General features: G+C 43.0%; 1 protein-coding gene across 5 annotated transcripts in view; it reads right to left on the minus strand.

Annotated features, from left to right (window-relative positions):
- The window catches only part of RXFP1 (relaxin family peptide receptor 1), a 128,710-nt gene that overhangs the window by 32,438 nt on the left and 68,484 nt on the right, over positions 1 to 27,788 (minus strand). For 4 of the 5 annotated variants that reach the window (XM_084769686.1, XM_084769685.1, XM_084769687.1 and 1 more), the window contains exons 4-7: positions 19,211 to 19,312; positions 14,830 to 14,935; positions 10,947 to 11,018; positions 4,721 to 4,792 (exon numbers count right to left, since the gene is read on the minus strand). In XM_084769686.1, coding sequence (XP_084625812.1) covers positions 4,721 to 4,792; positions 10,947 to 11,018; positions 14,830 to 14,935; positions 19,211 to 19,312 — 352 coding nt within the window. The remainder of the gene's footprint in view (positions 1 to 4,720; positions 4,793 to 10,946; positions 11,019 to 14,829; positions 14,936 to 19,210; positions 19,313 to 27,788) is intronic. The other variant, XM_084769684.1, reaches the window with a different exon arrangement.

Here is a 27,788-nt window from a genome sequence, read left to right on the forward strand (position 1 = left end):
CGCCTTAAGTGCTAATCCCGTGGTATTGCTTTCTCTTTAGAGATCGGGAGGCTTGATTGTTGCAGGGTATTGGGTCTCATTGTGAACTGTGAACTGTGAAAACCTGTTTCTAATTGTGGTGTGGCTCAGCCTTTGATCCTAGAGCTTCCTGTTCACTGTAAATAAGTACTTGTGGCGTGGCTCAGCACGCCCTAGCACACACCTTTAATCCAAGAGCTTTCTGTAAACAGGATTAAATACAGTTAACCCTAGGTTAAGAGGTGAAGCAAGCAACCAGATTGACAGGACGTGATCATGCGTGAAAAACCTTAGTGAGTGAGAGGAAGTCCAGAGGGCGGATAGAGAGACGCACAGGAAGTAGAAAGGAGGGACATTGAGTTGAAGAGTATTTAAGGCAGTGTGAGCCCAGTAGGAAGGGCTTTTTTCCATTGAGGACTTTGGCTGAGTAGGAAGGTCAGCTAGCTGCTTCTCTCTCTCTCTCTCTCTCTCTCTCTCTCTCTCTCTCTCTCTCTCTCTCTCTCTCTGTCTCTCTGTCTGTCTGTCTCTCTCTCTCTCCAGGTTTCATCCCAGCATCTGACTCCTGTGTAGTCAAAGATAAAATCGAATGTTTGGGATTTCGTTTTTAAAAAACAACACTTGATAGCTTCCAGAACAGTTCAGGGAGCTCTGAATTTCTGGGGTAGCAAGCAGCTCCTTGAAGCACGTTTGACCTACCGTCCTATGTCCCAGAGAGATCTATCTACAGACTTGCCCAGTAAAGGATGAACTGAGTACTTTATGCAGAATGAAGGCACACATCCAGCGATATTTAAGAAAATTAGAGATAATGTGGAATCGTTAGCAGACACACAATAGTCCAGTGCCAAGGGACAACTGTGAAGAGATGGGGCTTTTAAAACTACTTTTCCAGCTCTGTTCTGACTTTCAAGAATGCCTCCCGTATCTTAATCATGAAGGCAAACTGATGCTGTCCAGACAGTTTCAAATACAACCATGGAGAGGAAAGGGGAGCCAGGTGAGAATGAGCACACTGCTTTAAGACAAGGGCAGCAGGATCAGAGCGAAAAGAAAAGGGACGGTCCAAGGTGTTCAGGACTAGGAGTCCAATTTCCCGTGACCGTCTTCCGTTTGCTACCAGTTGCCAGGAGTTTTTCACTCAATCTCACACTTTGATACTAAAGACTATTAATATGGTAAAAACATAATTTTGGTAAAGATAAAGAATAGGGTAGGGTTAAAAAAAAAAAAAACAAATGTACAGGATTGGTGTGATGGCTCAGCAGGTCAGTGTTCGCTGCAAAAGCTGGTGACCTGAGTTTAGTCCCCAGGACCTACATATTAGAAGGCAAAAACAGAGGTGCTTCATGTCTTGCCAGTGCACTACCCCGCCCCTACCAGCTAAGAATAATAAAGATGAAAAAAAAAAAAAAAAAAAAGAGAGAGAGAGAGAAAAGAAAAAAAAAAACCCTAATCCAAATGGAAAAAATGAAAATTCAGGGGGACCTTCTACTTATTCCAGCTTCAGGTATGTTTATTTGTAAGTAGCTGCTTGGTAAGGGTGTGGATGAATGCGAGGGAATTTTGAAAGTCTATTGAAAGGAAAGTTTCCCACGGGCTGGAAAGATGGCTCAGTGGTGGAGAGAGTTTGCTGCTCTTCCAGAGGAAGTGGTTTTGAGTCTCTGCATCTGCACCGCAGTTCCCAGCCTTGTCTGTAACTCCAGTCCAGGGGATCTGATGTCCTTTTCCGGCATTCTCAGATACTGAACGCACGTGGTGCCCAGACACACATACAGGCAAGACATCCATATACGTAACATTTAAATGGGGGAAATGGATTTCCTTTTCGTTCCTCTTAAGCACCATGAAACACAGCCTCACAGCCAATAGGGTAGTTAGTGTCGAAGCCAACTCCCCAAGCCGGGAAAGAAATGAGCGCGAGTGAGGGTGAGGGAAACTAGATCTCACGTGCTGTTGGTGGGAGATTAGAGTGACGCAGCCTGCAGAGAGGGCGGCAGAAGATGGTGTTGTAAAGGAGTAAGGGAGATATTAGCACAGGAGGAGGGAGGGGTGGGGATGGAGGCCGGGGTGCAGAGGGAGTACGGGGAGGAGGAACCTACACTGAAGACCTTTTGAAACTCCACGTGGAAACCTATTACTATAGGAACTTTCTAAGATATATGCGTAAAAGCAGTTCGCATGGCGCCACCATATGATGGATGAGGACGATACTGCAACTGTGTATCATATGCTACGGAGTGCCTGTCCCCTCAGCCCCAGTACCAGGAATGAGTTACATTTTGGGAGGACTTTGACCAAAGAGGTTCCATAGACACCACCAAACACTACAGGCTATTGGCAATGCTATTTGCTGTCTTCCACAACATGACACTAAGACCCTATTGCTGATGATACCACACTAATGACAGAGAAGGTGGAGAAATCTAGCTGGTACTCAACTGGAGGGTTCACTCCTACTAGCTGGCATTCCTAGTGCTGGAAGTTTCTATTATTCATGCTACAGAAGGAGAAAAATAGCCATCAGTTTCACTTAACTAAGAGCCTTGGCAGCTGTGATAACAGTCTGACCACAACATATGCTCATTGATGCAATGGTGACGCAAATATTAAGGAAGCAGCCAATCTTTTTTTTTATATATATTATTATTATTGGATTTAAGGCCTGCTCCATGAGAATCAGCCCATGCTTGACACCATTAATGAGGCCAAGAACCTGGGACGAGATAGCTGATGGGCCTGCGATAAGCCTACTACTGTTATGCTGGTAAATAAACATAGAAATACAACAGCCCTAGTGACATATGGCTATCCCCATAGACCAGTCCCTCACTCAGACCTCATCAGAGCAGCTTCTTGCAGCACTAGACAATGTGCAGAGAGTGGGAGACTGTGCAACACTCAGCCCTGAATGGGTCACCTTTCTTGAACTGTCCCCCTCAAGCGCAGGGGACTACATAGAAGAGGCGATGGAAAGATTGCAAGACCCACCCAGAGGTGGAGGATGATTTTAAGAAAACATTACACGCCAGACCTGCCAGTGCAAGCCAGACAGAAATCCCAGCACAGAGGAGTGGAAACGGGCACCCAGGCTCACCTCTAGTCAGGAAGCTATTTGAAAATGATGCCCATTGGCAAAAGGAAAACCAGTTTTCTTCAGTGGAGTGACACTGGGTATATGAACCTCAAGGCCAGCAGTAGTTGGCAAACACCGATTGGACTTCTCTCTCTCTCTCTCTCTTTCTTTCTTTCTTTCTTTTGGTTTTTCGAGACAGGGTTTCTCTGTGTAGCCTTGGCTGTCCTGGACTCACTTTGTAGACCAGGCTGGCCTCGAACTCATAGCAATCCACTTGCCTCTGCCTCCCAAGTTCTGCTATTAAAGGCAAGCACCACCACTGCCTGGCCTCTTTTTTCTTAAGACAGAGAAAGAACACAAAGTTGGGTGGGTAGGGATGAGGAAGGATGCAGGAGGAGCTGTGGCGCAGAAAAAAAATATGATAAAGATACACTGCACAAAATTCTCGAAGAACTAAAAGCAGTGACGGGGCTACTGGAGAAGCAGTACAGTAGCTTCCAAAACAAACCAAACAAAAAAGGCAGGATCAGCACATGAACAGCAATTATACTTCCTGGCTTAGCACACATAGTAGGACTCAAAGCAGGAACTTAGACACATGTGTGGACTGGATGACAGCCGTGTTATCACAACAGGAAGAGATGGAAATCCCCAAGTGCCTATGGACAGATGGACGAGTACACAAAATGTGGTACATATACATACAACAGAAATATTATGCAGCTTTGAAAAAGAGTAAATTCTGATACACACTACAAGGAGGAATGGTGAAGACATGGAACAAAGTGACATGTGAAACAAACCAGATTCCACAATCAAAAGCTTTGCCTGTTAAACACTTATAAGGTAGTATTAAATGGTATATATAAAAAAAGAAGTCAGTTGTAGTGTGCATGACTTTAATTCTAGCACCCTAGAGGTAAGAAAATCTTGTGAGTTCCAGAGCATCCTGGTCTACATAGTGAGTTCCAAGCCAGGCAGATACATAGTGACAATCTGTCTCAAAAATTCATAAAAACATATTTGAGGGGTTGGGGGTGTTCCCCAGTGTATGCTTAGCATGCACAAAAACACAGACTTCATTCTCAGCATGGAAGGAAAACAAACATAAAAGCAGAATCCCCTGGAAAATAGGAACCCCCTTTTTCTTCCCTACATCACTAGGTTTCTCATGTTGACTGAGTTCCTTCAGTTGTCACTCCTGTTGCTATGGGCAATGTTCAGTGGTTCCACACACCTAATGTTTCCTGTGGGTGTCTTCATTGTTCCCACAACAGCCCGCAGTGGGCACTATGAAAGCAAGCATCCTGCAGTAGAGGGAGCTGGTGCCCAGGGTCACTCACCTGGCAAGTGAAATCGGGGCTCAGCCAGACACAGCGTGCTCCCAATCCTGTGCTCCCAATTCTGTGCTTCCAATCCTGTGCTCCCAATCCTGTACTCCCAAACTTGTGCTCCCAATCCTGTGCTCCCAATGCTGTGCTCCCAGGCTCCCTACCACACTGTCCCTTCAGCACTTCATACATGTCCTCTGCCACTGCCCTGAGCAGGAGAGCCCTTTGGACTGCAATGGGTTAGCCTGACAGAACGCTACTGGTCCAGGGAGCCAGCCATTTTAGCTCCCGTACTCACAGTTTAGTGAGGCTGTGCAGTCCTCTGAAGGCAGAGATGGACACGGAGTGAATCTTATTGTTTTGCAGGTACCTGTGACCAAGAGCAGTCAAAAAGGAAACAATACAACAGTATCAGTGTCGCAAGACAAAAGAGCCCGGAAGATATAAGCAGTGGTGTTGGTGGCACAGGCCTGCGCTGACCGCCTATTCCTTCCCAAGGGTGAGATGGTAAATCTCACTGAGTATTTCTACAGAGTATAGAAATAGACATGAAAGGAAAGGGAGAGACTGTGGAATAACTGGCCAAAACTGGTATTTTGCTGTTAAATTCATGCATGCTTGAGCCGTTTTTTAAAAAATTTACAAGTTCAAGACATAAATGGAAATAGTATAAAAATGTCCTCTAAGCATGTACGTCTACTGATAGCTTAGTGCGGCCCCCAGCCCTCACCAGGGAGCTTTCACAACTGGTCAAAGTGCAAATAATATGTGCCATGGAGTGCTCAGCTAGCTGGGACGTTGGCATTACATCCCTGCCCAAGGCTCTGGGGCCACTGTGGAGAAGATGGTTCGAGGATTGTAAGAGTCAGGTTCAAGGACTATAAGAGCCAGAAATCCAGAGGACAGGCGTGAGACATGACAGGACCACTAGGCTCACGAGCTTACAGCGGCCGCTGCCTGGCACAAGATCAAGCCAGTCAGTGCTCTAGCACGGGTGCAGAAAGAAAGCAAGGGCATCACGGGACTCTATCCCTAACTGATGAGCCACTGACAGCTGATGGCTTTTAGGACAAGGCGGCAGGGTGAGTTTTCTTTACAAGTGTGAGCCCTGGTAGGTTAACAATGCTCCCTCAGATGCCCTTCCCTCCCCTCCCCGCCCCCCCAGTATATGGGCAACACAAATTGGACTGAGTGGGTCATAAAAAACACACACACACAGAAAGAGGATACACAGATGGAAGGGGGGAGGGGTGGGGGGTGGGGTGGGGTGGGGTGGGGTGGGGTGGGAGTGCATCTGGGAGGACTGTGGGATAATTATGATAAAATGCATCATGTGGAATTCTCAGTTAGCGAAACTATGATATAAATTTGAAGTTGTAAAGGTACACAGACAGAAGGTGGGTGGGAGGGGGATACTATCGGGATGTAAAGTGAATATATAAGTTAGAAGTAAATAAAAAACAAAATCAAAACAAAAACAAACAAACAAACAAACAAAAAACCAAGCAAAATGTTTATTGTGTATGAGTTGTGGGACTGTTACCGACGCCATTTAAACATGTGGCCACAAGGGGGTGATAGAGATCAGGAAGAGCCTTTGGACTCCTCAGGATTCTGGGAGTTGCTGTGAAAAGCCCCTTTTTAGCTAAGACATTCTGAAAAATGGATTGTCTGTCATTTGAGTCTTATTTTCAAACATGAGATACATTTTTCTTCAAGCTATTTGGCGCTTGAGGATAGTCTATTTGTATGAAGTAACTTTTTCATCTGGGTTTGCCCTATTACTATCTGCTATCCTTTTAAATAAGATCAAGTTTATTGCACAGTTTAAACTATCGGAAAGACAAACAAATCGTTGACAACACGAGGCGGGGCCTTGGCCTTTTGAGGCTTGTGCCTTTCTTTTTATTTTCCTATCAGAAGATAAAACTAAAGAGCTATGTCTGTCATGAGCACACGATGTCAGAAACACAGACAGACGCTGTGTTATTTGATAAGTTCCACGTCAGAACTTATTGAATAAGAACAAACTTGAGCCGGGTGTGGTGGCGCATGTCTTTAATCCCAGCACTCGGGAGTGCAGCAGGTGGATCGCTGTGAGTTCAAGGCCAGCCTGGTGTATAAGCGAGTCCAGGATAGCCAAGGCTACACAGAGAAACCCTGTCTCGAAAAACAAACAAACAAACAAACAAAAAGAACAAACTTGAAAGATTTATTGTTTTTTGTTGCCTGTAGTTTCTAACATAGTCCTGATAGGTCTTCACAGCCACCGTTCTGAGCTTGTGGCTCGCTACCCTCTTGGGATTGCACATCAGATTCTTACATTATGATTCATAGCGGTAGCAAAATTACAGTTAAGAAGTAGCAACAAAAAGGATTTTATGGTTGGCGGTCACCACAACATGAGGAACTGTGTTAAAGGGTTATAGCACTAGGAAGGTTGACAACCACTGCTTTATATCAAAGCCATAGCAATCACAGGTTCTTCTGTTACCAAAATTATTTCTTAGGTAACCCCCCAACACACACACACACACACACACACACACACACACACACACACGCATACACATGCATGGGTATACACACACGTAATGCACACATGCACACACACATGCACTCAAGCACATGCACACATGCACATATACGCATAGGTGTACACACATGCATGGGCACACACACATGCATGCATGCATGTGCACATGTGTGCACATGGGTGTATACACACATGCACACACACTTGCATGCGCACACTCATACACCCACCCACCCACACTTACCCAAACACACACACACACACACACACATACACACACACACACACACACACACACACACACGTGCGCGCGAGCGCCTGTGTTTACATAATTGTAAGAAGGCTACATCTGATTCAGATGTTTAGGGGGAACATTAGCAATACAGTTGGAGATTTGCTGAAGGCACGCACAGCCACAGAGCTCAACCACCAAGGCAAAGGACGCAGGAGGCCAGGCACTAGATTTGGATGGATGGACGGCAACCTGAGTGAATCCGGACACCTGTTGGTGACTGTGCTGAGTGCAAGTCCTTGGAGCAGCTGGGAGTTCTCTGTGTGTTGGTCCCTTGACAAATGCACAGGGTGCTCAGATGAAAGGTTTAGCTGAGGACGGTTCACTCTTTGTTGCTCTGGTTGTTCAGTAAGTTAATGGATCAGGATTTTATGGTGTGTTCTCTGATTACATCTATGCATCCACAGATTCCCAGACAATCTGACAAGTTGCTAGGTGGAATTCTTTCACTTGCAAGAGTAAGTTATTTATCAGTCAGTATCTCATGGTTTGTGCTCCACAGGCAGTGGTGTCCAGGAACACAAACACAATAGTATTAGGTAACTTCCTTTTTGTTGCTGTGACAAAAAACAACCTAAAGGAGAAAGGGCTGGTTCTGGCTCTCGGTTTGAGGGGGTACAGTCCATCAAGTCAGGGAGGGCATAGTAGGAGGAGCTGGAGGCAGCTTGTCCACTGAGGGAAAATAGGAAATGGTGTTGGGCTACAAAATCCCAGTTACCCATTTCCTCCAGTGAGGCTCCACCGCCTAAAGGTCCGTAACCTTCCACGACAGCGCCACCTCCTGGAGACTGATTGTTCAAGCACTTGAGCTTATGGAGGACCATTTAGATTCAAACTGCAACACTGATGCAGACTCATCCTGGCTCTGCTTCTGTCCTCTAAATGGAATCAATTGCTACCTTGTAAAACTGCCCCACTGAGGGCAAGGCATAGCCCAAAGGCACTGTTTTACACATCTTGGAGGAGTGCAGCAACTTAGATTCTTTCCATTGGCAAGAGGAGGTGTGACGTTGGGAGGGTTGCCAAGCCATCTTCAATTATAGCCAGAAACCTTTGCTGAGTGTTTGGAGTGGGTGAGGGGTTTGCAGTCCTCTGTCCTTCTGTCTTGGTCTAGTAAGATGGTAGAAATCCACTCAACCGTTTCCTTATAGACAGATGCCTTTCTCCATAGTGCTGGTCCTGACCTCACTCTCGTGGTGTCTCTCATGTTCTGGTTTCTTTCTTGGAAATGGTGGGTCCTCATTATGAGCAGCTTGAACATACCTGAGTGCCGCTTGCTGCTGTCCTGGGCTGGCTGGGTGACGTCCCCTGGAGTAAGGTCTCTTCCTGGGAGAGCTCCCATTGGATCTGTGGAGTGGTTTGCCTTGGGGCCACTCTTTCTTCTTTAAAAACTTTTCCTTGGAAGGAGTTCCAAGAACTTACGGACAGAGTTTTCAGAGGCTACTCCCACCTCAGCATCCCCTCAGATGGGCCATTTGCTTGATTCTCTGCACATTTCGACTCTACAGTATCAGAGACTCTTAGTGAGTGAAGAACCTGGCTTAGCTGATGGTCCATCATATGCTTTGTGATGTGACCGTTTAGTGTACCTCCTGAAATCTCATCCACGCTCAACCCTCCAGGAGAAGCTGCCATGAGTAGAGTCACAAGTATTTTGCTTGGGAGATGGTCCTTGCAAGCAGGAGGGGTTAGCTCAGGCTGATGGTTCTGTCACCAGCATCATGATGCCAGCAGACCCCGCCCCCCAATACAGGCCAATCTGATGTATATTGTTCAATGTAAGTCCTGGCTGAACGCTTCATTAGCATATGTATGTGTCAGTCAGGCCCACATTTTTCTGACATGACTTTGAAAACGAGATCTCAAGACCAGAGGATGGACAGAGTAAGAAAATGTCACCCCTCTCTGCCTCAGCACCTGCTTCACCCTTCCTCAGGTCCAGCTTGCCACTCTTGGTTCTTGGGATATGTTGGTGACTGGAACACGTTTATACTAATTTCATCTGTTATCTTAAGAAAATATATATCTGCATTAATATGTCAAAATGAAATCAAGGCATCCATGAAAAGGAAGTGAGAAGCTCCAAGATGTTTTCTTGGTAGTACGCTTCAGGGGCAGAGGATCTAAGCCCGGTGACTCAATAATTATTTACGACTTAGTCATAAAGTTGATATAAATCATATAGAGATCATCTTGATATTGTGGATTTCGAGAATACATTCATGAGGCACACCTGAAGAGCAACAAGCACACCCAATGCTGATCAAGGCCAAGTGTGAGTTTAATGAACTGAACTTGCTAACCTATAGAAAAATTTGGTGTTGGTATGAATAGGGACGGCCCCCAATGGCTCATCTATTTGAGTGGTTGGTCATTAGGGATTGGTGCTACTTGACAGGGACCAGGAGCTGTGGCCTTGTTGGAGGAAGTGTGTCATTGGGAGTGGGCTTTGGGTTGTGAAACTCTTCAGCCAGGCCCAGTGGCTCTCTCTTTCTGTTACCTGTGGATCTGGATCTAGAATTCTCAGCTCCTTCTCCTACCATGTCTGCCTGCACGACACGACACCATGCTTCCCACGATGACAATAGTGGACTAAACCTCGGAACTGTAAGCCAGCCTCAGTTAAATGCTTTCCTTTATAAGGATCATGGTGTCTCTTCACAGCGATAGCATATTGACTAAGACAAATTCTTCACAATTTAAACCTTAAAAACAAACAAACAAACCCTGTGGTGCTGAGAGTTAAAGCCAGTGTTTTGCACATACTGAGCAAGTGTTCTACCTTAGAGCTACATCCCCAGCCCACTATTTAATAGTAAGAGTGGATCTTGCCGAAGGTCACCACATCTTTAATTTTTTAAAGGATTGGTTTTATTTTAAATTGTGTGTATGTGTTTGTGTTTATATGTGCATGCGACTGGGTTCCCCTGAGGGCCAGAGGTGTTGGATCCCCTGGAGCTAGAGTTACAGACAGTTGTGAGTGGCTAACTTGGGTTGGGATCTGAACTCTGGTCTTCTGAAAGAACACTACTTAACTCGCTCATTTCTAGAGTTCTTATTTCTTCTTCTTCTTCTTCCTTTCTTTCTTTCTTTTTTCTTTTGCACTTATGTATTTGTGAGTGTGTATACACACCCCTACAGTATATGTAGGGACCAAAGGATGACCTTTGGGGGTCAGATCTCTCCTTCCAGGGGTCGTGTTCCGATCAGCAGGCTTGGTACCTGTGCTGGGTAGTTCTATTCTAGTAAATTTAATTCTAATAAATTCATTTTAATGCATTCTAATAAATAACCCTATTACTCCAGAGAACCCTGGCTGATATGACGAATATACACAGAGCCATCTTGCTGGCCCCAAGCTTGGCACATCTTTTTCTGAGATGCGCATTGAGCTGATGCATGACAGGAAGAGGCAGAAATACCTATTTGTTTTCTATGGACCATGGCGGAGGACCCACGGCACACATGTTTCAGTTTGCTTAGGGATAGTTATTTGAGATATTTTTTAAAATAGAATGTCTCCTAGAAATACTTAGACATTTTACCTGCAAGCCTTGAGCTAAGAGATACATAATTTCTCCAGGTGGGATTATTAGACTTAATTTGTGGTACGATGCTGTTCTCCACAGAAGGAACAAGAAACATGCACACAAGACTGAAGGCTCATGGAAAGCCCAGAGTTAAAGTTTTCCTTACAGCTTTTGGAGTGCATGGTACTTCCTGAAGCCGTTGGGAGGGAGCATTCTTATGAAGTTCCACTGCAGGGACCTGAAACACACACATAGTTCGGTCTTGCTGAGCGCCTTTTCACTTACTGTCTTACTTCTAATTATAACACTGACGATCCCGAGCTGGATCCTGAGCTGGATGCACTATAGGCTGGCTTAGTGATGCAGGTTAAATGAATGACTCAGAAAGCCTGACTAGTCACGCCTTTTCCAGGTCCCTCTTGGTGGCTGAGCCATCATCAGCAAACCTTCTTTCTTCTTTATCCTAGTTTTCTGAGACTCCCCTGCCCCACCAATGCTGAGACTTAGCTTCCAAACCAAACTTTGCCTTACAGTATTCTGGTGTTTATAGTGTGGAAAGATAAATTGTTAAGTATTTGAATTCGGTTTAATGGCCTAGGTGAAAGTTTGGTGGGCTCTTAAAAGAGTGTGCCTCCATTCATCCATCTGTTAATTCATTTTCTCAGTAAATGCCTATGAAACTCCCACCATGTGCTTTTTAAAGAAAAGCAATATCTCTCCCCTAAATTTCACATTCTTTTTGGATGGCTAATAATATCTCTGGCCTAGAGGATTCTCTCAGAATTATCACCCCAGGGATAAGAAGGCAACTTGTTGTCCTTTTTAAAATTTTGTTTATATACATATTCACTTTAAAGTGATTATTTAGGGATTATTTCAGTGTGTTGAGAATTTTGGGGGAGAGCTAAAGAAATGTGGAAATGATGACATTTTCTCTTTTCATAAGAGAAGGTTAGTCAGATGTTAGGGGAGGGATCCCCTTTTCTGAGGACCGGGGAGGGGAGAGGGGGGCTTAGGAGGGAGAGTGGGACTGGGAGGCTACAATCAGAATGTAAAGTAAACAAATTAAAAAGGAAAAAGAAGAAGAAAAATGCAAAAAAAATTTAATTTAACGACTACAGCATAAATGATACATGGATGGACTTAAAGAGAGGGGCGGGTGTTAGGACTCCAAAGACTGTGCAAGGAAGCACACTTAATAGCCTTAAAAAGAGGACAAGTGAGATTCTGAGAGAACTCCTAGAGCAGGGTAAACCACCGTTGAGTAGAGTGGGTTACCATCTGGGCAGGCAGGCTCCTTTAAGACCTAGCAAGAAATGTCTCTTGTACAGCTGGAGACTTACTAATGCTTGCCTAGGGCTCTTAGACAAACTCTTCCTAAATGATACAAATTAAGAGAGTTAGATACTATTTTCATTGATTAGGAAAAGCCCAAATAATTTCTATCATGTAAGATCTCTTTATATCTTAACTTTTGATGTCCTGTTTGGTTCTTGACAAAGCCCTCATCCATAGTGAGTGTGTGTCACAGAGAGCGAAACTCAAGCCAGAGCTCTGCTTTTTAGTGCTTTAAGCTTGAAGATCTAAAAGTCAGGTCTCGAACAAAGTTAACCTTTATTGAGCTAGAACAATGTATAAATATTTATAGCTCTGGGTTTGCCTATCTCATTCTTTAGCATTTATGTGGGACATTTTCAAAAAGTTTTGACTTCAATAAACACTCACTGGATGAATTAGCATCTTTGATACTTGACTTACGTATGACTTTGGCCATTCCTGACATTTCCCTATAACAGTTGCAACTCAAAATCTGGAAGAACTCAGTAATGAAACTTTTTTGTCTTGTATTTTGTCTTGTAAGGCATTTATACTAAAGCCTACAGCTCCCCCGTCCTCCTGCAATGGGACAAACAGACTGGAACAAGGTTGAGCCAGAGATCTTTAGAGAAGAGTTCATATGGACAACTGGACACAAGCAGTTTAGTCAAAAGTACAAGACAGGGCTGGAGAGCTATATCTGTTAGAATATATACACTCAGAGCTGCAGTGTGCCCACATGTGTGTGTGTGTGTGCATGTGTGTGCACATGTGTGTGTGTGTGTGTGTGTGTGTGTGTATTTACAGTCCTGATCATGAATTCAGGGCCACATGCATGTTAAGCAAGTGCACTATTACTGGATTAACATACCAAGTCTAATAACTCTTTCTTTTTTCTTTTCTTTTCCTTTCTTTCTTTCTTTCTTTCTTTCTTTCTTTCTTTCTTTCTTTCTTTCTAAAAAATAGCCAAATGTTGTAGATTTAAACTGTAGAGCATTATACCGACATCTACAAATGCCTGTTGAATTTCCAGCTGTGGTGACCTGTTACTGTTAAATAGAAATAACAAATCTCACATTGGAGTCTCAGTACTGGCCACTTGCTGGGACCCAGCCTCCTTGCTCTTCCATCAGTCTGTAACACAGGGTGGGTGCCCTGAAGTCACTTTACATGTGTCCTTCACTTGTCTTTTTGTAGTATATGATGTTAGTTTAGTTTTTAATTCTCCTTCCTTCCCTCCCTCTGTCCCTTCCTGCCTCCCTCCCTCCTTCCTTTCCTTCCTGGGTTAAAGTTGGCTGATAAATATCTATTTATGTGTATATGCTATTCATGTGTGGTCAGAACATTTCTTTTTCAATTGAATTATAATTTATCTACATTATTTACCCTGTTTCCCCCAACCTCTATCCCTCTCACATTCCTTCTCTGTTCCTTTCTTTCACAAAGATTAGTTGGATTGTTGGCAAGTGAATCCCAATATTACTTGTGGGAAAATGAAAAAAAAAATGAGGTTGGCTGCATCAGACTTCAATTTGAATTTCCCGTAACTCAATATGAGTAGTGGGGGTGACCATGATTTCTCTCTTGAGTTAGAAATTAAATCATAGAAACTGTTCCTAGGGTTTCCCTCAGTTCCTTTGTGTGGGGGGGACTTGTTACTTTTTCTCTTGCAGGAATAATTCCTATGATGATCTGTGGGAGGCGAGAAAGGGAGAGCAATAGGGATGCCTCCTCTTCACCCAGGAAGAGTCACTTCCAGTGGATCACTTCCCCAGCATCTCCGTCCCCAGACTGAGCTCCCCTGAGCAACACCCAGGCTCTGTGAACTGGGTGGGACTCTGCTGCAGCTCCTTTACCTGTGTGCCAAGCATCTGCGTTGTCATGTAGGTTGTTTGAGAGAGGCAAGACGTGCCAACACCTGTATACTCAAGGCTTACTCTAACTGTGTCGGAGTGAACCACAGAGCCAGAGTCACAAGATATTAAAACACACAAACTCACACAAACAAAGCCCCAAACCCAATCAACTCCCTACAAATACCCTGAAGCTTCTCCTTCACTGAGTTCTTTTGAAAAAGTCTGAGCCAAAATCTGTGTTTGCGTGCTGCCGAAGTGTGGCGGAGTCGAATGACCATGGCTGGAAAAGTAGCACCACAGACACTAAGCCCAGCAGGGCACCTTTTATAAGACCCCTTTGCTTTCCTGTCCGTGTAAGTCTGAACTGCGCGGGAAAAGACCACAACAGCAACATGTCTGCGTCAAAACGTAATTTAGAAGCTAATTTAAACGTGAAGTTCTGGGAATGTTTTATCCAATTTATTTTACTTGTTTCTCTTTGTTTGTACACCAGAGCACAAGAAAACTTCTTTTATGTGTAACAAACTCGAAAACAGCTCTTGCAATAAGCATCAAATAAAAAACTCTGTGTAATGAGAAAAATTTGGGTAGTATTTATTTAGTCCTTTTTTTCCCCCCCAGTAGCAGTTGAAATGGATGGCGTCTTTTGCTTAGATAAAATATGGTGGGTAGTCAACACTTCACAGAATTGTTTATGGAGTAATTTAAGGTGAGGACTAATATTTAAAACTATGTGTGAAAAAGTCATTATAATGGATCTAGGGATGAAACTGTCTTTGAGCAAAAGTGTATTCTTAGTAAGGACCTGGAGTCGGTCTGGGCGGTTCCACTGCAGTACTTGCCAGCTGTAAGGACCAGCCAGTCTTTGCTACTTACATTAGAGTCACATTGGAAGACACTGTCGGGACAGCTCGTAAATTGGCTTCATCACAGTGAAGTTCTCCATCTTGGCAAGAACAATGCCTGGGCACAGAGCCAATCACTGAACAGAGAGGCAGCGGAAATGGACGAAGTGAGGGGCCAGGCAAAAGAGGCGGAAGAGAGAGAAATGCAAAGCTGTTAGAATATTGCCTGTTAGGAAAAGTACATCATGCTTTACCCAAGCACTTGGGGGGAGTGCTTTAAATTAAGGTTCCACAGTTTGTGCTGAATTTCACTTTAAGACCAGGCCAGCCTAGCATTAATTTAGGAAATATACACATTGAGGAACCTATCCCTATACCCCCCCCCTTTTTTTAAACAAAAGACTTATTTTTCCTTTGTCTGTGCGTGTGCATGTGTACATATGTATGTGTGCTCCCGTGCCAGTGTGTGTGTGTGTGTGTGTGTGTGTGTGTCCATGGGTGCCCTAGAGGGCATCAAATTCCTTGTAGATGGTTGTGAGCTTCTGCTGAGGCGGGCCAGTGGACCAAACTCCAGTCCTCTACAAGAGCAGCAAGTGCTCATAACCGCTGAGAAGTCTTCCAACCCTCATCTCAGATCTTCGTTAAGATAATGGAATATTGACTGGCCTGGGGTTGGCAAAAGAAGGGAGTTTCCTGAACAAAATTCCTCACCACTATTTAAGTTTTCTCTAGACGTAGGCGATAAATAAATGAATGAAGGAGTCGAGTAGTGGGATGGGCTTATGAGCTAAGCCGGAGCCCGAGCTCAGTCCATTGCTGTTTGTTTTTGTTTATTTGTTTGTTTTTTGTTTTAAATAAGGGATTGACCTTTATTTGTTGCGAAACAAATGAGGTCTTCTGCTTCTTTTACCAAAGGGAGAAGTGGGTGTGTGCATGCTTACATGCCTGCATGTGCGTGCGTGCGTGCGTGCGTGCGTGCGTGTGTGTGTGTGTGTGTGTGTGTGTATGTGTGTGTGTGTGTGTGTATGTATGTGTGTGTGTGGAGGAGGAAAGGTGGGAGGGTGCTTAATGTTATTTGAAAGTATCTGTTTCAGAATAAGTATTAAATATAATAAATAAAGCCTTTGGTTGAAGATGTCAAGCAGAAGCAAGCAAAAAAGGAGACATACGAATGACAAGGTTTCATTCTTTTGAAAGTTTCCCTGTGAAATCTGGATGGAGACTTTAGGGCACAGAATCCTTGCAGCAGCTTCAGCTTGTCCTGAAGAGTTTTAAATGAGCTATTTTTTTTTCCCCCAAGACAGGGTTTCTCTATGCAGCCCTGGCTGTTCTGGACTCACTTTGTAGACCAGGCTGGCCTCGAACTCACAATGATCTACCTGCCTCTGCTTCCCAAGTGCTGGGATTAAAGGCATGTGCCCACCACGCCCGGCTGCTATTTTTTTGTTTTTAAACTAGGCAAATATGTGTAAAGCTTTGCGTTTTTAGTTCCTTTGAAGAAGCTGGCCGACAACACGTAGATGGGGTTTCCCCCTGTGCCCTGGGGCAGTTAGTTCTTAGAGCTGCAGCCTCTGTGTAGTTCTCAGCACCAGGAATAGATCAATGCTGAGGGGAAACACTCACTGTTTGGCAGTGTCCATTACGAAGCAAGCAGAAAGCACGCTGTATTAGTTACACAGAACACAAGTGCCGTTAGACTGCTCAGCTATGTGACCTGCGGGTCTCCAGTGGAGTTTAGGTATGTTGGATCACATGCCTAAGATGTCCCAGCCCCACAAGGTGGCTGAAAGCATACATCTCATTTGTCATCTTCCTAGCACCCAATATTAGTGAAATTAGAATGCGCACAAAAGTGAAGTTTTGGGCATTATTCACGCTAAGTGTGACAAAACAAAACAAACAAACCAATATTTTAAAAATATCTTTTGAAAAACTCTTGAATTCTGTCATGCCCCCAAGTTGTGCCTGTTCTGCTTAACATGGTGACACACACTTGTGGTTGATCCAGCATTTGGGAGGAAGAGGCAGAGGATTGTGGGCTCAAAGCCACCCTGCTCATTTAAAATTATATTAAAAATTGTTCATGTAAGAGTTTCAAACTGGGTTAAAGAGAAAAGATTGCTGCATTAGCAGGTTAATGCGTGTAGCCAGTGAGCAAACAATTTCTCTCCAAATCCTTCAAAGTTAAGCTTTGATTATGGATTGGATATCCTACACATGACACTTTCTATGACATTTCTCTGAAGATGTGACTTTAAAATGTGAATTGCTCACATTCTTTCAAGTATTCTTTTTTTTAAAAAAATTTGTTTTCAGGTTAATTTCCAACAAGAATCTGTCATGAGAAAAATAGGATACAATAGGAACCTTAATTTAAGTTTCATCCCAAGATTTTTATCCTGCACTGTTATTTCACGAAGTTCTTGAAGATGATGTTTAATTTAGCAATTTTAATGCCCATTCTCTCTAAGGAAATCTAATTAAAAATTCAGCTTTTCATGTCTTCTAAGCATTGATAAAATAACTGCTGTGCTGCTGAGCCATCAGTTATTATGTGGTGCCATGCGTCTTGAGTAACTCCGCTGGTGTCAAATCTCTTCCGCAGGGACAGAGGAGGCACAACAGGGTTCCTTTGCTGGCGCTCTGTTTCCCCCATTATTTGTTTTTGCTTTACAAACTGCAGTATGAGTTGTGTAAGCTGGCCTTTCTCTCCTCGACCTGATCTGAGCTCTAGGTGCAGCACCTTCTGAATTCTCTTCAGTGAGAGCTTGCTGCCTTCCTCTTCCCTCTCTCTCCCTCTTTCATCTGGTTTCCTTCCTTCTCTCGGTCAGGTCCCCTCTTCCTTTCCAGTGCTTCCTGTGTGTTTGGAGACAGGCTCTCACCGTGTGGCCCAGGATGGCCTTGGATGTCAGAGCCACTGGTCACTAGACCATCTGGCTTTTTGTGCAGGTGGGGACTATTAACCACTCCGCCCCAAACTGAGCATTTTCTCATTGAAGTTTTTCTGCTATTACCTTTTCATTTGCCATTTAACTCTTGCCTTTTATAACTTGTTAATGCGTTAATGCTTTAATTCTACTAACAACTATACTTTAACTTTAAATTGATAAAATACTTTTGAAATATGATAAAGTACAAGACTCAATTCATATTTTTTTTGAGTAGGACGAGGTTAAAATTCAATTAAAATGTAAGAAGTGAAAATGAATATATAAAGCACAAAGTGAAATTACATTTCAAGATAATGCATTTAGTTTGTGTTTTTGTATTATGTTTATAACAATGCCATGCCTTTTAAGTTTAGCTTCTTCCTTTCAGCAATATTAGGAGTTGAACCCAGAGCCTCATACCTGCCAGGCAAGTGCTCTACCACAGAGCTACACAGCCAGATGAACCTTTAGCTTTCTGATGATCAAATTATTTGATCCACCTCCCTTGAGAGGCAGGTATGATGCTGACACAGGCCGCTGGGCAGCTGTAAGACTCGTGGGAAGGATGTGCATACCTTTACATTGGAGAATTGCTGGTAGTTTTAAAATCTCACTTGAATAGTGAAGACAAAAAAATATTATCAATTTGAAAAGCCAGACTTTAAATGTGTGGTAAAACTAACAGGAAAATAGTACAGCAAGAGTCTCCCCTCCCCAGGCTCTGGTTTATGAGTCTAGTTCTGAAAGCCACAGGTCCAAAGCACATATGTGTATTTGCAGACTTTATTAACTGGACAGAATTTACTTAGAAGCAATTATTGTAGTAAGCATTCCGACATAAGTCACGATGAAGCCACTTCCCAGGCTTTCTCCTGTCCGCACCCTGTGCAGTATCTGTAAGTCTGCGGTAGGGACTGCACTAGCCAGCGCCAAGTGAACAAGGCTTTCAAAGCACCGTGGCCCCAACTCCAGGAGCTTGGTCACTTATAGACACTGGGACCTGAGCAGCTACTCTGCTCCTCTGTTGCCTCACTTCCCTTTGCTGCAGAGTTTTTCCTTTCCTTTCCATTTTTTTTTTTGTTTAAACATAATTTTAAAAAATTGATTCTTTGGGAATTTTACATCGTGTACCCAGAATCCCACTCATTTCCTGGTCCCTCCATATCCACCCTCCACTGTTGTAACATCCTTCAACTGCCGAAAAGAAAAATAAAAAATAAAATTAAAATTAAAAAAAAAAAAAAGAAAAGAAAAAAAATTGTCTGTGATGGTAGGAAGGACATTACATAAAATAGACCCTGACCACCGAGATGGATTTTGTTTGCAATACCTGATTTGATTGATTCCTGGTACACTCAAAAACAGCCCCAAATTAAGACTTCCTTTCTTAAAATGTTTACAACTAGAAAACTATACCTGACTTTCAAAAAAACCCCCCAAAACAAAACAAAACAAAACAAAACAAAACAAAAAAAACCTTACAGCATCTGGAGGAAGCTGCTGCCTTGATTGGATCCGTGAAGTCCAGTTTGTAGTTATCAGCAAAATGTTTGTCGAATTGTAGAGACCATCCATTATTGTCTTCTGAAAAGAAAAAGCCAATCGCAAGAAAGTTAAAAAAAAAAAAGAGAGAGAGAGAGAGAGAGAGAGAGAGAGAGAGAGAGAGAGAGAGAGAGAGAACCAAGCAGATATATTTTGCTATCTTGGCTTAAATAGTTCCTCTTAAAATAAGCCAGTGAATCTCAAAGGTGATTTGGTAATTATCACCAAGGACTTCCTACAGCTGTGCATTTCTGTCCCCAGTGGGAGGCCTCGGGTGGCCCCTGATCTCCATGTTTGTCAAGCACTGTAGTAGCTTCCTGCAAGTCTTACTTGACCACACTTCAGGCAGCGGTGGTCGTATGTGCTGAGATGTGGTACGCCATTCATTCTCCGCATTGCTTTTCTGTTTCCCTAAACCACCCACATTAGGTGAAACTGCTCCAGCATCTCTCTTTGCTGCTGCTGCCTGCAGGTCATGATGTAAAGTGCTCAGTGCCGTGCGAGTGGGCCGTGATGATCATAGGCTAATTCTCCGGCTCTGTAAGCCAGCCCCCAGTTAAATGCTTTCTTTGATAAGAGTTAGTCATGATGTCTCTTCACAATATTAGAAAACTAACTAAGGGCCATGCGGATTGTATTTAAGACACGAAGCAGCACGCTGGGGAGGTGTCCCGACTGGTAAAGTGCATGCTGGACAAACATGAGGACCTGGTTTAGTCCCCAGAATTCACATTAAAAAAAAAAAAAAACTAAACCAAATAAAACTGAGTATGGTGGAAGGTTTTATAGTTCCAGTGCCAGGAAGAGAAGACAGGAAAGCTGCTTATAAGGAATAAAGCTGTACTGAGGCAGTAGCTGGAGAAAAGGGGCCGCTCAGTCTAGGCTTTGGAGCCCAGATCGCTCCATCAAGAGCTCATACATAATAATTAAAAAAAAAAAAAGAGCTACGGAGGTATGATTTTGTGTCCCCCTCCCCCCTTTGGCCTCTAGTCTAGCTCTTGCTCTTTTGATTGCTCTGTTGTGGTGTTGACCTTTTCTTGATATGCTCTACTCTTCTGTGATGAGACTGGGGCAGGTATTCTGGGCCACTGACTATTAGACTCATTTGTGACTTTATGGAAGTTCACACCTAGGGCAGCAGCTCTAGCAGCAGGCGACTTTGGACTCTTAAATGGTGCTGAAAGTGTGAAAGCCTGCTGGCAGCAGTTTTGTCAAAGAAGTGCAAATGGTGTAGTTACTTAAGGTTGGTTGTTGCCTGCCCGCTCCTCTTTCTTTTCTGTTATAAAATGGCTCTAGTGGGGTTTTCCCTGGGACGCCATCTAGGACCACGTGGACTGTTGTGGGCAAGGGTACTATCACAGACAATATTGACCCTGTAGCAACTGTCGCAGAAATGTATGTGTCACCATAAAACCCACTGCGTGTTGTCTCTGCCTCATAATCAGTGTTAAAAAAAAAAATAAATATTTATATACTCTCGGCATACTTCTTTATGGAACTTCAGGGTCCCAGGACCCTTTGTCAGGGCGCGGGCTGAGTGTAGAGCTGGCCGCTGGGGCAGGGATGGCAATGGCTCCCATTACTGTCATGGTTACCATGAATAGTACAGGCAGGGGTGGGGGGGTGGCGGGGAAGGAGTCGGGTCTGTGGATGCTAGAGATGGAAAGCCTGCAGCCCGAGCAGTGCTGGGAGAACTGGATGTTGATGCGCCGCTCACGCAGCACGCGAGTCACCGAGGTACAGTAGTTTCCCATGGTGTCAGTGGCGTCTGTGTTCATTTCACGGGTTCCCTTCAGCGTGAATGATGGTCATGTTGGTGACTTCTCAAAGGTGACATCGCTGGACAGCATGAGCCATTATGGAGCGGATCCCTCACTCCTGCTCTTCACTTTGAACTGCTTTCTGTCATTTCCGGTGGCTGCCTGCTATAGCTGAGCTGCTGCTCATGATAAACAGTTGTAGCTTTTAACCAACTGCTATGTCTGGGACAGTGGCCTTGACACACTGAGTGGACACTGTGAGGTTGGAATGCTACTTGTTTACTTTTTAAAATTTCAATTCTTACTTCTTTTCTCTCTTTCTCTTTCCTCTCCCTACACACACACACACACACACCGGTGGAAAATCAGAAAAAGGTGAAAACAAAGTAAAGTCAGGCCGGCTGCAAGGAATTTTCGGCTAGCAGAAAGAGTAAAACCCGCTTATTCTTCTTGGGGTTAGAACATGCATTTTGTAGTCATTTCTTTTTAGATAGAAAACTCTCTGCATAAAGAAGCCTCTTGGTAATTAGTTTTTACCTTCTTTCTGTTTGGCAAGACATTTTATCCTGCCTAGCCTTTACTTCCACCCAGCAGAAGGCAGACACACAGAACACAAGACATGTGGCCAGAATTGCAGAGTTGGAGTTAGCATTTTTAAGAGAACAGATTTTTAGTATTGTGTGTTTCTATATTTTATTTCATGTATGCTTGATATTTTAAGGACACAGAGTTTTTCATACGTTAGTAACTATTGAAGGAACTTAATTCTTTCCTTTTTTTTTTTTTTTGAGGTGATCTAGGGTAATCTACAGAGTATTTTACATTGAAAAAGGAGTTTGGGAAATAAATACTCACTGAATGATTGAGTACTTAAAGATATACCAGTGAAAGAAAATGCCATCTCCTCTGCACGAGTAGAAGTTGGAAATTAAGGCGCTTACCAAGAACATAGACTCAGCCAGACGTGGTGGTGCATGCTTTTAATCCCAGTTCTTGGGAGACAGAGGAAGCTGGATTGCTGTGAATTCGAGACCAGTCTGATCTACAACGTGAGTCTAGGTTAGTCAAGGCTACAGAAATAAACCCTGTCTTGAAAAACCAAAAGAAAAAAAAAACAGACTCTTTTGTTATAGTTCTCATCTATTTTGTTAGTGCAGGGCCCAGAAACTTGCATTTTCTGTATCCTGGGTGACTTTTAGGTCAAGTGCTCAGGGAACTATTTGATATTACTGTGTTTTCAAACTGGGCCAATTCTTTGATAGCAGTTGTTTTTGAAGATAGAATTCTTTTCACAAGCCAGGAATGGAAGTAAACCTGATGTCCTACATAACAGTCCTGTAGAGAAAATGACATCTCAGTGTTACTACAACCTAGTACTTCTTGGAATTTTCAAATGCTTCTACTGAAAGAAGGGTGGCTTAACAAAACAAAACAATCAATGACCTAACTGTTTCAATAAGTCTAAATGCAATAAAAAGCATGAAAATGCTAAGCTCCACCACCAACGGTGAATTCGACAGAATCCCAAAGAATTAAAAAGAATGGGTATGAGTCATACAAAGAAATTAAAGAGGACACAAACTCTTGAGTGAATTCCAAGAGAATACAAACACTTGAATGACAAAGGGAAGTCAGTGTAAGACATGAAAGTAAAATTCAATCAAGAGATAGAAAAACTAAACTGAAATATTGGAAATGAAAAATTCAGTGAGCCAAGTGGGCAAACTCAATAGAAAACCCTCACCAGCCCCGGAGAGATGGCTCAGTGGTTAAGAGTGTGTGCCGTTCTTCCACAGGCTCCGAGCTTGACTTCTAGTCAAGTGGCTTACAACCACCTGTAAACCCAGTTCTGGGGGATTCATTCCTTAGAACAGTATGAAAAGAGCATATCTAAGAATCATGGGCATTAGGAGAAGGATAAAAATTTGTTGCGAAAGGCACAGAAAACATTTGCAATAAAGCCACAGTGGAAATTACCCCAAATCTAAGGAAAAAGTGACAATCCAGATGCAATAGGCATTTAGAACACCAGCGAAACAAGACCACAAAAGAATTTCTCCACACCATATTAGTTAATGGACTAAATGTCCAGAATAAAGAAAATATGTTGAAGCTTGAGAGAAACACAGAGCCACGTATAAAGACAGGCAGTAGATTTCTGAAACAAAACAAATCCAAGCAAAGCAAAGCAAAGCTGTTAAAGTTAAGGAGGGCTTTGAATGATTTCATTTCAAGCCCTAAAAGACAACACCCAACCTAGACTTCTATACCCAGACAAACTAGCTATCACAATGGAAGACAAAAGAAATGTTGGCCAATAAGCCTGAGGAGAAAAAGACAAACACATCCATGAGGCTACAGGAAAGAATGAAACATGTTAGAATGGTAGTTGGGCAAAGGAGGACTTGAAAAACACCAAACACTACAAAACTAACAAAATAGCACATAGCAAACATCTCTCAGTAATAACTCTGAATGTTAATGGTCTTAATATGGCATTAAAAACACAGGTTAAGAGATTAGATTAACAAACAGGATTTTTTTGTTCCCTCTAAGCAACGAACCTCACCAACAAAGAGGGATGCAACTTTAGAGGGAAAGATGGAAACAGGTATTCCCAGCAATTGGAACAAGGAAATAAAAAGGTGCGGATATTGTAGTATCTGAGAAAACAGACTTCAGAATCAGTCAGAAGAGAGAAAGAAAGTCTTTTGCTAAGGTGATAAACCGTCAAGATGACATACATTTAAGCACATATTCAATGAACCTGGGTGCTCCCGACTTCATCAGAGTAAGTACTTCTAGATAGAAAGATGCAGCTAACACCAATGCAGCAACCATGTGCTACATCAATACCTGGTCCTCACTAGTAAATGAATCACCTACGCTGGACATGGTGGCACACATCTCTAATCCCAGCACTTGGGAGAGGTGGAGGCTGGTGGATCTTTGTGAGTTCAAGGCCAGCCTAGTCTACAAAGAGAGTTCCAGGACAGCCAGGACTGTTACACAGAGAAATCCTGTCTCAAAAACAACAGCAACAACAAATAAATCATCCTGACAAAAAGCAAAGAGAAACAGCTCAGTCAAATGACATTATAGATCAAATGGATCTACAGATATCTATAGAACATTCTGTCATCATCAACAACAAAAACCTACAGAATACACATTCTTCTCAGCAATCCATGAAATTTTCTCTGAAATAGATCATATAATAGGACGCAAAATAAGAAATTTTGAAAGAATTTCTTGTATTCTTTTTGACTTGCTATCTTACAGAGGACCTGAGTTCAATTTCCACTATTTATGCTGGTGGCTCATAGCACTAATAACTACAGGTTCAGGGCATCTGTCCCTCTCTGGCCTCTGCAAACATCTGCACACAGGTGACACATAGACATATATACATACATATGTATAAATATTTTTAAAAAGTCAGGTGGTTCTAAAATAAAAATGCACTAAAGGGCTTTTGTAAAAGAAGAGGAAGACAACCCTTAGATCACTGAATGAAGAGAAATAATTAACTGGAAAAAAAAAAGAAAGAAGGAAAAAGAATAGAAAAAAGTCAATTAAATGAGTCCTAATGATATTCTGTGATACTCATAGATCTCTGCCCAGCCAAATTGCCATCAGAGAGAAGCATTATCCAGCAACTGATGGGAGCAGATGCAGAGACCCACAGCCGAATGCTAGGGAGATCCAGGCGAACCTCATCGAGAAAGGAAGGAAGGATTGTAGGAGCCAGAGAGGGTCAAGGACAACCTGGGAACATGGCCCACAAAATCAGCTAAGCAGGGCTCACAGGGGCTCAAAGAGACTGAAATAACAGACATGGACCCTGTATGGGTCTGAGCTAGGTTCTCTACGTATATGTTATAGTTGTAAAGCTTGGTGTTCTTGTGGGACTCTCAACAGTGGAAATGGGTGGGGGTGTCTCTGACTCTCCCCCCCCCCCCAGTCTTATTATGCCATGCTTGGTTGATATCCCTGGGAAGTCTTCTCTTTCATTTATTTATGAAACAGAGGAGAAACGGATCTGGTAGAGAGTGGAGTTAGGGGCAGAGACTGGGAGAAGTGAAGGGAGGAGAAACTTCCGTCAGGCTGTAATGTATGAGAGGGGAAAAAAAACCAAAAGATCAGGAAAGAAATTAATGAAATGGAAAGAGAAAAGAGAACAACACAAGGAATAAATGAGACTAAGACTTAATTTAAAAAAGACAAAAGCTATCAGAATGTACACATCAAAAGTGCTTTGATATTCCATCTCGCCTGGTCCGGATGGCTATCATTAAGAAAACAAGTAACAAATGCTGATGAGGATGTGAACAGAAAGTTACCTATCTACTCTGCTGGGGGCGGGGGCGGGGTGTAAAGTTGTCCAGCTACCTTGGATATCATTATCAAGTCTCTCTAATCAAGAAATCTACCATATGCCCCAGTTACACCACCCCAGGGTATCCAGCAGAAGACCCACAAGCCAACACAACAGAGACGCCTGTACATCAATGTTTACTACAGCACTACTCACAACTGCTGAGTTGTGGCACCAAGCTAGATGTCTAACCACAGAAAAAAGGAAGAGGAAATCTGGTTTATGGACACACTGGAACCTTTTTAACCCACAGAGAAGAAAAGTTGTGCACCATGTGCAGGAAAAGAAACACACTTGCAGATAACAGTAGCAAATTAAGCCACCTGCAGGAAGGCAGACATCAAGGCTTTCTTTCACATTTGGTTCCTAGAAGTTATATAGATACATGAAATCACACTTGTCTGTATGCTGTGAAAATAAAAGTGAAACTGTCTAGGGAGAAAGAGGTGTATGGCAAGGATGAAAAAACACAACTTGGGGATTTGAGGAGACATGCCAGTGTACAATATATACTGGCATGAAAATGTCCTCTACAACACAGTTTCATCTACAATGAACATACACAATGAAAAACATATTTTAAAAGCATTTAATAACATATCTAACCTACTGACATCACAGGTTAGCATATAGAACATTCTAGTGTGCCAGATTTTACTGTGCATGTGTGTGGGTTGACTTCAAAGCAAGATACGCACAATATTATAAGATGAAATACCACATATTACTAGCTTGTGAAAAGAGCAAATTTCAAAACTCAACATATTTTTTAAAAAAATAAATGTATATCACTTTCACCTGTTGTAAAATTGAAAAATTGTAGCAAACCACTGCTTACGTGGGCCCCTGTGTACTTTGGAAGCTTCCTCTACGTACTTCAGAGGCTCCTTCTGGGTGCCCTGATGTTTGGATTTCTCTTTAGAGGTGCTGAGACTGGAAACCTGAACCTTGAGGACATGGGACATGCTTTACCACTGTGAAACACACAACTCTGAATTTGGAATAGTAAAAAACCTGAAAGATTTATATTCTCATCAGAGAGGAACCTAGAACAAAGCATGGTGTGGTGCTATCCCATGTTAAATGGTCTGCTCCTTCGTTAAGATGAAGGAATACATCTGATAGTCTGCAGAGCATTAGAGTGGAGGGATGTGTCTGATCGTCTACAAAGCATACATCGTATTGGTTCTTAAACAAGTAGAGGTTTATTTGTAAGGTTTGGATTTATGCAAACCAGAGCATTCTCAGTGCTACATAGTCCTTCACCTTTTAGCACCCATCCCTGGAAACTGTGGAACATCTTTTGTTTGTGAAGTGATTAGCCTTATAAAGAGAGATGCCCCCAAACTACTAGCGTGAGCTTGGAGATGCAGTGTGGCTGAGCAACAGTAGTTTGTTGTATGGAACGCACATGCCTCTGTCTGTGGCCTTACTGCCACCAGAGGCAAATATTTGAAGAAGCCAAGGAGTGTGCCATTATCCTGGGCATCTCTTAATGCAAATTAAGGCTGCAGAAAATACTGTCCCTCTAGATCAGAAAGTACTGATCTAGTAAGGTGTGTTCTGAGAAGAAAACCCCATGGAGATAACCTAAGCATGCCTCACGTATTGTAGATATTTTCTCTTGATGTTGGTAGCATTCTGTTACCTACACTGGCCTCAGATGCGTGGGTCCAAGGTGTCCTCCTCTTTTGGTCTTTTGGGTATCTGAGACAATAGCTGGGTGTCACTGTGCCTGGCTCTGAACCTTGATGGATAAACACAAAACACATTGGAAGTGAAACTCAGGCTGGTAATTTTAGAGGAGCCAAGGGTTCTGCTACCTATATTTCTGAGACTACTAAATATAAAACCAATTAGTTTTGGAAATAAAATACATGATTGTAAGACGGGCATGGTGGTGCAGGCCTATAATTCCAGCTACATGGGGGAGGGGTTAAGTTAGAGGAAACTAAGTGTAAGACCTGCATAGGCTGCAGAATGAGTTTCTGGCCAGTCTGGGGCTGTAAAATTGGTGGGGTCAGGTCAGAAGATAAAAATTAAAAAGAAAAAAAAGAGCTAGGTCATAGCTCTGTGAGAGTGCTCACTCATTTTAGTTTCTAGGGTCAATTCTTAGTCCTGCAAAAGCCACAAATACCCAAAGCATGAGTGTATATTGACACAAGAATCATTACTCATGTCATTTTCCTTCCTGTTTTAGTTAGGGTTTTATTGCTGTGAAGAGACACCAAGACCAAGAGCAGCATTTAATTGAGGCTGGCTTACAGTTCAGAAGTTTAGTCCATTACTTATCATGGCAGGGAGCATGGTGCAGGCAGACATGGTGATAGACGAGGAGCTGAGAGTTCTACATCTGGACTGACAGGCAGCAGAAGGAGAC

The sequence above is a fragment of the Acomys minous genome (genome assembly GCF_964271855.1).
Source record: "Acomys minous genome assembly, chromosome: 19".
Taxonomy (NCBI): Eukaryota; Metazoa; Chordata; class Mammalia; order Rodentia; family Muridae; genus Acomys; species Acomys minous.